The 14,625-nt window shown below is 36.0% G+C and overlaps 1 protein-coding gene and 1 pseudogene across 3 annotated transcripts in view; both read left to right on the top strand.

Moving 5' to 3' along the window:
- LOC125194067 (B3 domain-containing protein At5g60130-like) overlaps window positions 1–10,672 on the top strand; it is an 81,700-nt gene extending 71,028 nt beyond the window's left edge. For 2 of the 3 annotated variants that reach the window (XM_048092072.1, XM_048092071.1), the window contains 6 exons: window positions 1,072–1,124; window positions 8,877–9,208; window positions 9,284–9,364; window positions 9,726–9,806; window positions 9,877–9,999; window positions 10,080–10,672. In XM_048092072.1, coding sequence (XP_047948029.1) covers window positions 8,923–9,208; window positions 9,284–9,364; window positions 9,726–9,806; window positions 9,877–9,999; window positions 10,080–10,126 — 618 coding nt within the window. In that variant the 5' untranslated portion in view covers window positions 1,072–1,124; window positions 8,877–8,922 and the 3' untranslated portion in view covers window positions 10,127–10,672. Of the gene's footprint in view, window positions 1–1,071; window positions 1,125–7,039; window positions 7,099–7,923; window positions 8,061–8,857; window positions 9,209–9,283; window positions 9,365–9,725; window positions 9,807–9,876; window positions 10,000–10,079 lie in introns of those variants that run through there. The other variant, XM_048092073.1, reaches the window with a different exon arrangement.
- Window positions 10,673–12,244: 1,572 nt separating this feature from the next.
- On the top strand, window positions 12,245–14,473 carry LOC125191843 (annotated as a pseudogene).
- Window positions 14,474–14,625: the final 152 nt, after the last annotated feature.

Below are 14,625 nucleotides of genomic sequence, written 5' to 3'. Positions count from 1 at the left end.
TTTGATAAGTCAAAGTAGTGCATAATCAATACCGTATGCTCAATGCTAACATATGTAGATTAAGAAATAGTATTTTATCAAGACCTAGTCTTTCAGTAGATAGCATAAAGACACGTCTTGCTGTTAGATCCGTTCAGTGCTATACCACACCAATGTTATCTTATTTCAAGTAAGGCTTAGAAATATGCGGACTGACATTGCAACCTTTCACGATAGGTAGCCAAAGCCTATCTAGGTTGTGAAATTCTTCTTTTTCTTTTGCAAAGCATTGCATAGATCTGACCGTGTTACCTTAAAGTGGACGACGCCCACAACCGGTCTACTAAGCAAAAGACTTAGACTTTGTTTACTTCTTATGCATTTAAATGTTTTTAAAACATCTTATAAATGCACAAGCAAACACAATGTAATAATAATAATAGTGATTCTATTCGTGCGAGACTGCTCGAATAATACTGAATCGGGTTAAAAGTGGATTGTAAAGTTTTACGTATACAAGCAAGATTCTATTCGCGCGAAACTTGCTCGAAACATGCTTTTCAGTATACCAAACCTAACAATCTCCCACTTATACTCAAAACATGCTTTCGAGTATACCCACTGCCAAAAACTCTTGATTTCAGTAGTTTTCGTTTTCAACTTTATCAATTTCTCACTAAAATTCATTTTCTCACTAAGTTTATCACTAAAATTCAATTTCTCGGTGCGAAAAATAATGAATCGTCCAGCATTCTTCAAGTTTTACGTGCCTTGGCTTGGTGAAGAAAGCTAGGTACTCTTTTTCTATTAATTTAGTTCTCTAGTCTCGATTATACCTTTTTCACTTTAAAAAATTAAGTATATAATATGTGTTTACCGTGTTTTGCTATTAGATGGCGTTTTTGTTGTTATAATCGTTGATTTCAATTTTTTTGTTTCTGTTTTGTGTGGCCTTTCCGTGTTGAGAGTTTATTAAAAATCATAAAGAGTTTACTCTGTAATTGAATTTTCTGTTCCGTACGGATTCTGATGTATCAAGTGTTTATATGGAATAATATTAATCTACTTAGCTACTGATTTTTATGCATACAGAAAATCCCTCCAAGGTTTATTCAATCTCTTCCAGGAAACTGGCCAAAGAATTGGTCACTTCGAGACCGTTATAACAATTTGTGGAATGGGAAAGTGGAAATGATTGGCGGTGATTGGTACTTTAAAGATGGTTGGGCAAAATTTATTGATGATAATAAGATAAAAGGAGGGGATATGTTTATCTATGAGTATTTCTCTCATGGTTTACTTGACTTCAAAATCCATAGAGGCAATGGTTGCATGGCAGAAGGTGCTGGGAGTCGGATTACCAAGAATATTGAAGAGCAGCCTAGTATAAAGATAGAATCAGATGATGGCGTTGTAAATCATACACCTGATTGTGGTCCTATCGGTGAAGGACAATCACATGAAAATTATGGTAAAATTTCTTAGTTGGTTTCTTTTCTTCAGATTTTCAGTCTGTCCATCAATCTTAACCTTCTATTCGAATCAGATGATAATGATGATCATGAATCCTCGCATATGCCGCTGCCTGTGCCGCCTGTGCAGGTACAGGTACCCCCTGTACCTGTACCCCCGCCCGAAGAAGAGAATTCAAGGGATGGTCATATAAATATTCAAGGGGAGCGGGTCGCGGATGGTAAAGCTGTCCATACGTTTTATTTTCTTATAGCATTTCCAATGTTTTTTACGCAAAAGTATACCGTTCCCACTGTCATGAATACGTGTTCAAATGTGAAACAAAGATTGTGTTTAATTTCATCCAAAATGTGATGTTTAAGTTTGTGAAGTTTAAAAACTGTGTCAAATTTGCAATTTGGAATACATATTTGTAATCCTTCTGCCCAATCAGGTGCTGACGCCAGTTCTAGCATAACAACCAGTCGCCGCGACTGGTACGATGCTGAGCTCATGAAAAATGGGTTCATTCCACCGCGCCAGAATCCTTATTTCGTGACCAAAAAACGAAGAGGCAGAGCTTATGAACTTGTAAGCATACACAACACATTTGTTTAGTATTTTGATAGAATCTACCATTTATTGATCAACATGTTGCTACTACAGTGATAGTTTATACCTCTGGATGTGATCAAACGCTTCAACCTGAGACACCCTGAGAACGTGACGCTCAGAGACCCAAATGGAAGGCAGTTTTACGCCAAACGCAAGATGTGGACGGACGGGAGGATGTTATACTCCGGAGGCTGGAGAATCCTTTGTATTCAGAACATGGTGGAAGACGAAGACTCGTGCATCTGCGAGTTCTTGTATAATGTCGACGATCTATGCATTAGCGTAAGCTTCTTTCCCCCAAAATAGCAGCAATAATGCTTGAATGGAGCGGTTTAGATTCGTATTGAGGAGTTCACATTTGTATATGATTTTAGGGAGTATGGTTTGTTGTTTCAAATCAATAGTTAGTCCAATCAATAAAATGGTGTGATTTTAGCACCAACAATGTTTCCAAGTCTAATGGTGTTGCAGTCCCTTCACTAAGTGTCACACAAAAAAAATATTTGAAACATTTTATTCTGTTTTATAATTTCAATTATCAATATGCACATTGGATAGACTTACTGAATTGGTGATCAGTATATAGTAAATGCATCTTAATAAAAACTGAACAGTATTAATAAGAGATTACTGTACATTAAACTCCAATCTTTGAACATTATTGCAAATTCAAATCAAACTTTTAAATTGCCTCAGTTGAATTGAAATTTGTTTAGAAAATTGTGGTGTATGTAGAAAATGAGGGTAGTGTGCATCTAGAAATCCTCTTTCAACTCCGAATGTCCAGTAGAAGAATGTTCGTTAAGTCTCTAGGAAAGTCCAAAATATGCATTTATAGCTGCATTCCATTCCAATTTGCAAGAAAATCGACATGAGTACCAATGTCTGTTTATGACATGCTGTAATGCCCCCTTCCCTAGTGAACAAGGAATGCTACTAAATATACTAAAATACGAATTTTCTCCTGAAAAAAATTCCAGATATTAAATGGGAATTAAAAAAAAAGAGCAATTTTGACAACTTAAAAGAGAAAACATCATTGACAATTTATTTATTGTTTGGTTCATATATAAAACATTGTCTTTTACACAGTGACAACCAAAAGCACAAAGCTTGAAGTCAAATCCACAAAAATTAACTTAGGAAGTGAGATAATCAAAAAGAGGAATTCAATTTCTACCTTAAATTGAAGGAACTTGAGTTTGGGGAAACAAAGCTTCAACTTTGAAATCTATTAATGGAGGTTAGAGAAGATGGAGAGGAAGAAGCTATGAGCAAGAAGGCTTCTTGGTTTGATGCTGTATGTTGGTGTGTAGATGTGTGCGTGAGTTGTGCAATAGAGTATTTGTGTTGAGAGTGTTTTTCATGTGAAAGGAGAAGTGTGTAGTGTGTAGTGTGTTCTAGAAGGGCCGGTGTGTGTGTGTTTGTTTAGAAATAAGATAACTATTTTATTTTCAATTTCTTAAATTTAAAACTAACACACAAACACACAAGCAATATTAATTTATGAAAGACATTATTCAAAGCCTACTGTGCTTAATTTCATTTCAAACTTTCTACGATGATTTGTTTCATCTATGGTTCAAAAATAAATATTTAGACCTTACTTATTTGCACTTTATACGATGATTTGTTTCATCTATGGTTCAAAAATAAATATTTAGACCTTACTTATTTGCTTCAGCGCATCCGTCTAATTCGGACAATATGTAAAACATTTAAAATTAATTCATTACTTTAAAAACTTCAATAGCAAATTCTCATTTAGACATTTAAATTATTTGAAAAATATCTTTGAAAAATAAAAAAAAATTATACTCCCTCCGTCCCAAGGAAGATGACCCCTTCTTGGTACGGTACGGGATTTTATGCATGCTAATTTTAAAGTGTTGAAAAAGGGAGAGAGAAAGTTGTTGGGTGTTTAAAAATAGGAAAGATGAATAAAATAAGAGTGCTAAAGGTTGTTGATGTTTAAAAGTAGGAGATATACAAAAAGTAAGAGAGAGAAAAGGTTCTTGGGTGTTCAAAAGTAGGAAAGATAGATGAATAAAGTAAGAAAGGAAAAAGATAATTGAATATTTTAAATATTTCCTAAATAAGAAAGGAGTCATCTTGGTTGAGACAGACGAAAAAGGAAAGTGAGTCATCTTCGCTGGGACAGAGTGAGTATCATTAAACTTCTATCATATTTATTATTATTATTATTATTATTATTATTTATATTTTATTTTTAATTTTTTTGTATAAGATACAGGATATTACACATGCTTCACACTCACCTCTCATTGTCGATCACCAACTCCATCAGTTTCGTGTTGGCGCCAATTCCTTCAATCAGTGGCTCTTCGAACGTCGGATGGATGTGTTGCTCGTCTTGTTGGTCTTGGTTTGTTGAGCCCCCTATCATATTATGAGTATTTTTAATGAGTTTTAAGTTTTGTTAATGGCGTGAAACTCTCAGTAGACCATTCTAGACTATAAATAGGCTTGTAAGCATGTCATTTTTAAAACATATTTAATGATAATCAAAAATTAACATTGACTTTGTGGATTGAATTCTCTTTCGTAAAGTATTTCATCTATTTATAACTTATCAAAATACATTGAGCAAGGTCTTGTGGCGTACAATGCCGAGGTTCTGGGTTGATCATATAGTTGGTCAAGGTTTTCATGCTATTGGAGTGATTCGATTCTAGAGAGGCTGTTGCAAACACTTATACGTGAGATTTTTTAATCAATATAATTAACGAGTCTCTTGACATATCTAATTCATATCTTTTGGTATTAGAGTCATCTAGTATTTATCTATCATTAACCTATATCTTTCATTCATTTATTTCTTTTTATCCTTCATACATTAAAAAATTATTAAAGAAAAAAAATACAATAACTTAATCTTCATTCATATTTGTTGCTTAAAATAAAAGCCAAAAAAGGAGAAAAAAAATTAAAGAAAGATTTCCATTATTCTATTATTGCCTTAAAAAATTATATCCAGTGTCTTCCGAATTTCACAACAATACGTCGAAACCTCTTCGAATCTATGATGAAAATCCAGATTTACGGTGAAAATGAACCCTCTTCAAGGATTATTGCCAGAATTACCCCTTTTTCCCTTTTGTAATTTGATTGAGCTTTTCCTTTATCCGTTTCATCAAGATTTAACTTTTCTCTTCACTATCTTGCAAGTTTGTTTGACATAAGTTAAAGGAAAACGAAAATGCTGAATATCATATTATTACTCAGTACCAAAATTAGCCTAGAGAGTTTGGTATTATCCATTTTATTGATTCATTCTTTTGATTATAACAATTTGTACTTTATCTTCTGTTTTCTGACGTTTGTGTTGTGTTATTTAGTTTGTTGCAATTAGTCTCAGTCATGTTTAATTCATTATTGCTATTTGATTTTTTTATTTTTTTTTGGAGATTCTAGTGAAATTTGTTCTAGAAAATGCCAGTAAATGGTTGGTATAAGCATAAATGGCAGATTATTTAATTCTTGATTTTCTATGGTCGTGTTATGTTAATATCCAAATCCTTGAATCCATCTGCAACCTTAGTTATGATCCAACTTCCTCTATGTTTAATTATTTGATGTAGGTTGTGAAAATTAAATGGATAATACTATTTAGTTATATTTTATTAGTCGCAGCAAGCTTGAATCGAATAAGGAAATAAGTTTTTGCGAATTAGGTATGAGCTTGGAGGGAGTGAGCATCAACTCATGTAACATCTCTCCCAAAGTGAAACAATGATGAAGCATACAACTCTCATTCATTTTCACAAACTATAACTACATAAGTAATAGTATTACATTTTAACTCTGTGTCCATATGTTTATTCACTCAGGTAACAGCGAGGACACAAAGATGAAAGAACTCTTAGTTGTTTGTGGAGTAAGAGCTACATGTCTAAATATAGTTTAGTGGAGAAATGGTGATTATGGGGCTATGTTTAGGTTCACATGCATGATGCATCAACCTTGGGATATAGATAGATGGATGTCAAGGATAATTAGGAAATTCCTACTCTAATCAGATTGCACGAGCACGAGTATTTTATAAAAGAAAATCATAGGTCGTATGAGGTTGATACTACATAACATGTACAAGGTTGCTAATTTTAAAAGTAAAGGGAGTCATAGTAGATTCTATGAAAAGGGAGAATCTAGTTGCACATAATACAAGTGGAATGGACAGTTACATTAGAGGAGATCGTCTTACAAAATGCTATAGTTGTCTCCACTAACTTCTAGAGGAGCCGAGAAAGACAAGATGTTAGGGAACATAACTATTAGAGAAATAAATATTTTGCAATATTAAAATAATTAGAATGGCTAGAATATGTATAACTAGAACTATGTATCTCATGTTAACCGACTTACCATAAATTAATCTAGAATAGGTAGTTAGGTACCAAAATATTTCGGTGTTTTTGTGTGGTCTCCGATGTTGAATTCTTATAAATAGGCATTAGGATTTTTTTGTAGCAATGCTATAGAGAGTAAAGAACTGAAAATAAGTGAGTGTTAGAGTCAGAGAGTATAGTGGTGTGTCCTCAGGTATCTAATGAGGTGTGTCATCCAAGAGTGTGTTTTTAGTTGTTTCCTCAAAAGTATTGTAATGTGGTCTTGTGCAAACCATCATGTCGTGTATTTGGTGTTTTGTACACCATTGTTGAGTATAATAAATTTCCTTTTGTGTTATCGATTCTGTAGTACGATGGATAACCAACAACAAATGTATGTTATCTTTGGTAGTTATTATGTATTCTAAGTGGAAATCTAACTATTATCGGAGATAGTCACATTTTTAATGTCAAATTTCATAGTGGAAGATACAATCTTTTTAGTTTATAGTCATTGTCTCACTACCCAAGATACTTATTATTTCTCACCTATAATCTTTATCCCACATCGAACTCTTACCCGTAATACTTCTTTTTTTCACCTATAAAATGGTTCTAAGTTTCCTTTTATTTGTTCTATCGTGGTCAATCATAGAGGGCGTGTGGGGCTACACACATCGTTCAGAGACATTCATTACCAAAGGTAACGTGTTATTTTCTTCTGTGTTTTTCTTTTGCTTTCTACCATTAATATCAATTTCGGTGTTCAGTGCGCTCATTTTTTTTTGCTTCATTTTTTCATAATTTACACTAATCTATTCGAGTCGTTTGTTTTATTCAATATTAATGAATCGTACTCCTTCCGTCCCAAGGTAGTTGAGTCGTATTCCTCTTCTTTTTTTTTGTCCCAAGGTAGCTGAGTTTTTTTTGGCAAAAGTTCTATCCTCTCTCATACTTTACTCTCTCTCTCTTCCTCTCTACTTTTAAACCTTCAACACCTCAATTACCTCAATTTTCTTAATTCCTGAGCTCAAAAGAAATGTTTTTACTACCTTGGGACGGAGGGGGTATAATTTTTTTTTTTAATTTGCATTGTTAGATTTTGTTCCACCAAAGGATCTTTGTTTTGTAAGTTGGATAGTCGTGTGTGTCCCAACTGTTGGTAGAATTTTACTTAAGTACTATACCTGAGATGGTGTAAGTCAATTTTATTCGGGGAACTATATGGAGTATATTGTTTATTCCGACAATTCACTCAATGATAAAATAAAATTAAGAAACAAAATTAAATGAAATGTTGTAATAGTAATAAGAGTGCTTGTAACATATAATTATACTAAGTTGGTTTGCACTATTTTGGTGAAATATAGTACTACATGAAAACTTCTGCACTTAAAAGTGTTCTGAACTCCAATATCTTGCATTGAATGTCATATTTTTTTCAGTTATGAATTCGGTCAAATCCTAATTTCATCTCAGTTCTGTTGATTTTTAACTGATTTCTTCTCATTTCTATTGATTTCAACAGTTTTCATTCTTAATTTCATCAAATTTGACTGTACTCGTCTTTGTGGAGAACTAAAGTTCAATTTCTCGGTGCGAAAAATGGTGAATCGTCCAGCATTCTTCAAGTTTTACGTGCCTTGGCTTGGTGATGAAAATCAGGTAATTTTTTTCTATTAATCAGTTCTAGTCTCGTTTTTGTTGTTATATTCGTTGATTTCAATCTCTCTGTTTCTGGAGGTTTAGCATGACAGAGTGATAAATTATTGAAACTCATAGAGATTTACGGTAATTATTCATGTCCATGTTTTGTGTGGCATTTCCATGTTAAGAGTTGAAATGCTTCCTTTGTGCTCGATATTGTGCCCTTCAATAGCTACTAGATTATAAGCTATTGCTTCTGTTTTGAATGGAGGGCTGCTCGTCCAACCCGGAAATTATATCAATGGCTGCATTATAACTCTGTTCACTACCTTTCAGTTTGTTTGCAGCTCCGCGTTCCAATTCAACTTCAAGCTCCTTAATGCTCATCTCTATAGACGATTGCTAAACATTTTTTTGTTTTTTTTTTTTTCACTCAATTGGTAGAGAGACATGTGCCATATGTTTCCAATCACGAGCTACTTTTTCGTAGGCCATGTTAACATATCCAGCATGCTTTGTTGCCACACAGTGATATTTAACTTTGCAATATCATTTTACGTGTTTGATGGGCTTGATAAATATATTGCTATAGTTAAACATATTAAATTTTGATCTTTATAGAGCAGTAATATCCTTTTTTATTATAATAATAATAAAGAAAACAATATTAACTACCTAAGACATGTTTGGTTGACAATGGAAATAGTTTACTTTGTAATAGTATTTTCCTTTCTGTTCTGATGTATCAAGTGTTTATTTGGAATAATATTAATCAACTTGGTTGCTGATTTTTATGTTTATTCAATCTCTTCCAGGAAACTGGCCAAAGAATTGGTCACTTCGAGACCGTTACAACAATTTGTGGGAAGTGAAAGTGGAAATGAATGGCGGTGATTGGTACTTTAAAGATGGTTGGGCAAAACTTGCTGAAGATAATAAGATAAAAGGAGGGGATATGTTTATCTATGAGTATTTCTCTCATGGTTTACTTGACTTCAAAATTCATGGAGGCAATGGTTGCATGACAGAAGGTGTTGGGGGTCGGATTACTAGGAATATTGAAGAGCAGGCGAGTATAAAGATAGAACTAGATGATGGCATTGTAAATCATACTGATAAACCTGATAATGTTCCTATCGGTGAAGGACACACACATGAGAATTATGGTAAAGTTTCTTAGTTGGTTTTTTTCCTTCAGATTTTCTGTTTGTCCATCAATCTGAGCCTTCTATTCGAATCAGACGATAATGACAATCAAGATTGCACGCCTATAGAAGAGAATCCAAGGGATGAGTATATTCAAGGGGAGCGAGTGACGGAGGGTAAAGCTGTCCTTATTTTTTATTTTGTTGAGATCTTATTGTGTTTCCGATATTTTTTATGCAAAAGTATACCGTGCCCACTGCCATGAATGTGTTCAAATGTCAAACAAAGTCAGCCACATCCGAAACTCGTGTTTAACTTCGTCAGAAATGTGATGTTAAAATTTTGAAGTTTAAAACCGTGTCAAATTAGCAATTTGGAGTACATATATGTGATATTTGGTACATTTAACTCTGTTATCTGAATATTTTGTAGTATTGTTGCTCTTGGTTTATTGACCCTTCTTTAGTCAGCCTTCCAGTCTGAACCTGCTGCCAATGAGTTTTAGATGCACTGATGATGACAGTTGTCTCTCTACAGTTAAAGAAGCGAATCACCGAGATGCTCACACCGTAGATGAGGATACAAGAGACGATGCTCCATTGGAGCTAGCGAGGGATGGTAAGTTCAATAAATTGTTTTGTTCAGTTTACGTGGCTAGTTGCTTTATTGATCCTTCTGCCCAACTCAGGTACGGCCAGTTCTAGCAAACGTATCAGAAGAACCTACGATTGGTACGGTTTAGAGCTCGTCAATGCCGGGTTCATTACACCATCCCCGAATCCTTATTTCGTACAGAGGATTTACTCACTTAGTAAGCATACACAACACATTTGTTTAGTATTTTGATAGAATCTACAATTTTTGACCAACATATTGCTACTACAATGATAGTATATACCAAAGGATGTGATCAAAAGCTTCAATCTGAAACTCCCTGAGAATGTGACGCTCCTCGACCCAAAAGGAAGACAGTTTTCTGCCAAGCGCATGATGTGGAAGGACGGGAGGACGTTCTACACCGAAGGCTGGAAAAGCCTTTGTGAAGTGAACGAGGTGGAAGAGAAAGACTCGTGCATTTGCGAGTTCTTGTATAACGCTGATGATCTATGCATCAGTGTAAGCTTCTTTCCTCCAAAATAGCAGCAAGGAGTGGATTAGATTAGAATTGGGGAGTTCACATTCCTATAGTTTCAGGGGTTCTTTTATGCATTTGAGATTATTGTTGGGATATGATTTTTTATGCATTTTTATAACTTTGATATTTTTCTCAATTGTTCTGGTGGGAAGTTGCTTGGTGCAAGAGCTGCTCGGGGAAGGCTTGTTTGGCTGAGAGCCACTTGGCCAAGCCTTCCTTAGGGGTGTTACGTAATATCAACACCAGGGAAGTGGAATTTACTCCATCGTCATAGACTATTCAATTGTATTCCGGCCGAGAGTAGTCGCGTGATTATCTAGTAATAAAATGTCATTACTTCTGTCTTCAACGTCATGTTAAACAAACTCAGACTCTGCACATAATCGTTTCATCCCAGACACGAGCTCCTACAAAAAAGCCATGAATTACAACCCCATTCACCTTAATCTTCAAGGTTTAATTACAATGTTCTGCTCTTGTTTGTAAAGTTAAATCTCACGGTTTATGTAATAAAAACAGTAGTAGTTGTATAAGTATTCATACTGAAAGTGGAAATAAGATTTTTTTTTTTATCATAAATAAGAGGGATAGTTAAAGCCTAAAGGAACAATTACAATATACAACTTCGTACCAGTAAATGCATTTGGATTGGTCACCATGACTCAACAAATTGAGATGGTCAACCTTGTCTCCTTAATATTGGTTAGTCAATATATATCAAAATTCATAATTCCAAGTAACCATGATTTATTAAGACAAATATATGCCCAAGCGAAGAATGAGTCTTTATTTTCATTAACGAAGAATCATAAATAGTGTAAATAGTTGTTAGCTTTATACAAATAATTAAAAAGATAAATCTATTCCAAAAAAGGAATGGATGAATTCTTATGGTAATGGAGTGACTGAAAGGAAAGCTGTTTATAATATTTTTGAAAGAAAACCATTGATGGAGTTGAAGCACTGATCACGACATTTTATTTGACACTAATAAATTTTCATCATGGATGGAATATATATTAGTCGAGAAAATTAAAAATTCAATAGTCAAAAATCAAAATAACTGATTATGAAAATGGAGGGAAAGGCGATTCAACGCAGCAAGTCTCCGTCTCCACTACCGTTTCAGGGAGTAAGCAAACTTGGAATTTTTTGCATTTCCCAATTTAAACATCATCTCTCTCTCTCTCTCTCTCTAGATGGCTATCAAAATCCTCTTCGCCGCTCTCTACCTCTCAATTAACTTGAAACAGAGTAATGGAGCTTCTACACTTTCTGCAGGCCAATCTCTTGTTGATGATGGACACGTACTAACTTCTCCATCTCAAGTATTCGAGCTCGGATTCTTCTCTCCGGGCTCATTCACACCCACATTTTTGGGCATACGGTACACAGCTACACCAGACGTCGTCGTTTGGGTTGCAAACAGGCAACATCCCCTCATCGCCCCAAACGGAGTCCTAACTCTATCCAAAAACGCCAATCTCATTCTCACCTCACCACAAGGTATAACCCTATGGTCTTCTTCAAATTCCTCCACACCACTATCAAATCCACTTCTGCACCTCACCGATTACGGAAACCTAGTAATCCAAGTAAATTCCGAGATATTATACCCTCTTGCCGGGGATGAAGCTGCTGCAGGAAACGGAAACCCCCAATGTGAATGTTCTGACGTCGTGGAAGAGCGACAACGATCCCTCCTCTGGAGAATTCATTTCCGGGATTGTGAATGGTGGATTGTCGCAGATAATCACGATGAAGGGGAAGGAGAGAAGGTACAGAGCCATTTACTGGGACGGGCATTTCCCGGGATTTCCGGATTCAGTCGACGCGACGTGGAATGCGGAGATTGGTTCCAGCGGGGGTAAGGTGCTTTCAATTTTTCAGCCATTGAAACAATCAGTTCATACCAGGTTGATCATCAACAGCTCTGGATCATTTCAACGCTTCGTGATGGATGAGCGGGGAGGAGGCTGGATTCTGATGATCACATCGCCTCGTGACTCGTGTGATAACTACGGGTGGTGTGGTGTTAACGGCGTGTGCAGGATTTACAAGACGCCCGAGTGTGAGTGCCTGCGAGGTTTCAAGCCAAAATCCGACAAGGAATGGAGGTTTTTGATTGGAGAAGTGGATGCAGTCGAAATCCTCCCTTGGATTGCCATAAGGAAGATGGCTTTCTGAAGATTCAAGGGTTCAAGTTTCCTGACTCGTTGAGTTTTCAACTGAACACGAGCATGAGCATTGAAGAATGCCGTGATCAATGCTTGAAGAACTGTAACTGCACAGCTTATGCTGATCCATACTTCAGAAATGAGACCAACTGTTTGATGTGGTTTGGGGATTTGATTGATATAAGGGAGCAGCAGGCTGTAGATGCCCGTGATGGCCCGAGCGTCTATATTCGTGTGGCTGCTACAGAACTAGGTAAAATGGAACATTTCTTATTTAGGAATTGCATAATTCTTGGTGAAATATGGAATGTAACAGTTTATTTCTTTTTAAAAGATAATTTGACAGATTCGGCTAAGAAGGTGAAGGGATTTGCAAAGACTAAGTTCATACTTATAGGTGTTTTTACCACTATGCTTGTCTTGGTTTCATGTCTTGGAGGCTTACTTACATGGAGATGCAGGAAACGAGGTTATATTGCTAATCCTTTTACATGGATGGAAGAAGACAACTTTTTCTAGATTCTGAAGCAAATTTGTTGCTCTTTTGACAGATTACAGAAAGGCCAGCGAGGAACTAGAGTTACCTTTATTCGATTTGGCAACCATCGTAGCAGCCACAAATAACTTTTCAGGAGAGAACATGCTTGGAGAAGGTGGTTTTGGGCCTGTGTACAAGGTGAAGTGGCATTTGAGAGATACGTATGCATATATGAGTGACTTTGTGTGCGTATTTAACTTCCACAAAAAGATATGTGTACAAGATTCTATTCATGACTCGATATTGCAGGGAAACCTGTCAGCAGAGCAAATAGTTGCAGTGAAAAGAATGTCGAGATATTCTGGACAAGGTGATGAAGAGTTCAAGAATGAAATCATTTTGATCTCGAACCTCCAACACAGGAATCTGGTCAGAATCTTGGGATGTTGCATTGAAGGGGAGGAGAAGATGCTAGTCTACGAGTACATGTTGAACAAAAGCTTGGACTATTACATTTTTGGTTTGAACATTTTTCTTATGTTTTCCGCACATTGAAGCCAAATTAATTATAAGAAAATGCACCACTGACAGTCTTCACCCCTTGCAGATCAGGAAAGGGGGATGTTGTTAGATTGGCCAAGGAGGTTTGAAATCATCATGGGGATTGCAAGGGGCCTTATGTATCTCCATCATGATTCAAGGCTCAAAATCATCCACAGGGACCTGAAAACAAGCAATATCTTGTTAGACGAGAGCTTGAATGCCAAGATTTCAGATTTCGGTATAGCAAGAATGTTTGCAGGTGATCAAACGGCAGCAAGAACAAAAAGAGTTGTTGGGACATAGTAAGTTTCACACACACATATAACTCTGTCTTATAGATTCCTAATGCGTAGAATCTGATTGCAGCGGCTACATGGCTCCGGAGTATGCATTTGATGGGAAATTCTCCATGAAGTCGGATGTATTCAGCATGGGTGTGGTGATATTGGAGATAGTGAGTGGGAAAAGGAACAGAGGCTTTAAGTGCGCCTTGGGGTATCAAAACCTTTTGGAGCAGGTAAATTAAGCATAACCATATAGCTATGATCAAATTTAGCAATGCTGATAAAACTGGATGTAGGCATGGTTAGTTTGGAAGGAAAATAGGGAGTTGGAGCTGATGGATCCATGCTACAACAAGTCACATGTGGAATGGCAAGTGAGGAGGAGCATTCAAGATGCGTTCAGAAGGCAGCAGAGGAGAGGCCGATGATGCCGTCTGTGGTTCTCATGTTGAGCTCAGAAGATACAGTGCTGCCTCTGCCCAAGAGGCCTACATTTTTCATGCAGAATGAGCCCAGCAATGAGAAGAACAAGTGTAATAGTAGTACAGTAACCATAAGTGAAGTACAAGGAAGGTAGGTAGGTAGAGAGTCAAACCCCAATTTATATTTGGGCCTTGTATTCCATATTGATCATGACATATAATTAATGCTGTAAAGTTGATAATTGATTATAAGAAAATGAGATGTGAATGTGTGATGCCTCCTTAGCTATTGACCATTGACTATAATCGTCAATTTCTGAACCCAGTAGTCAGAAGTGGGCAAACATTGTCGTCCGCCGTCCGTCGTCTGCAATTAGCTATTAATTCATGATTAAAAG

This window comes from Salvia hispanica, chromosome 6 (assembly GCF_023119035.1).
Source record: "Salvia hispanica cultivar TCC Black 2014 chromosome 6, UniMelb_Shisp_WGS_1.0, whole genome shotgun sequence".
Taxonomy (NCBI): Eukaryota; Viridiplantae; Streptophyta; class Magnoliopsida; order Lamiales; family Lamiaceae; genus Salvia; species Salvia hispanica.
This window is presented reverse-complemented; position numbering and strand designations above follow the sequence as displayed.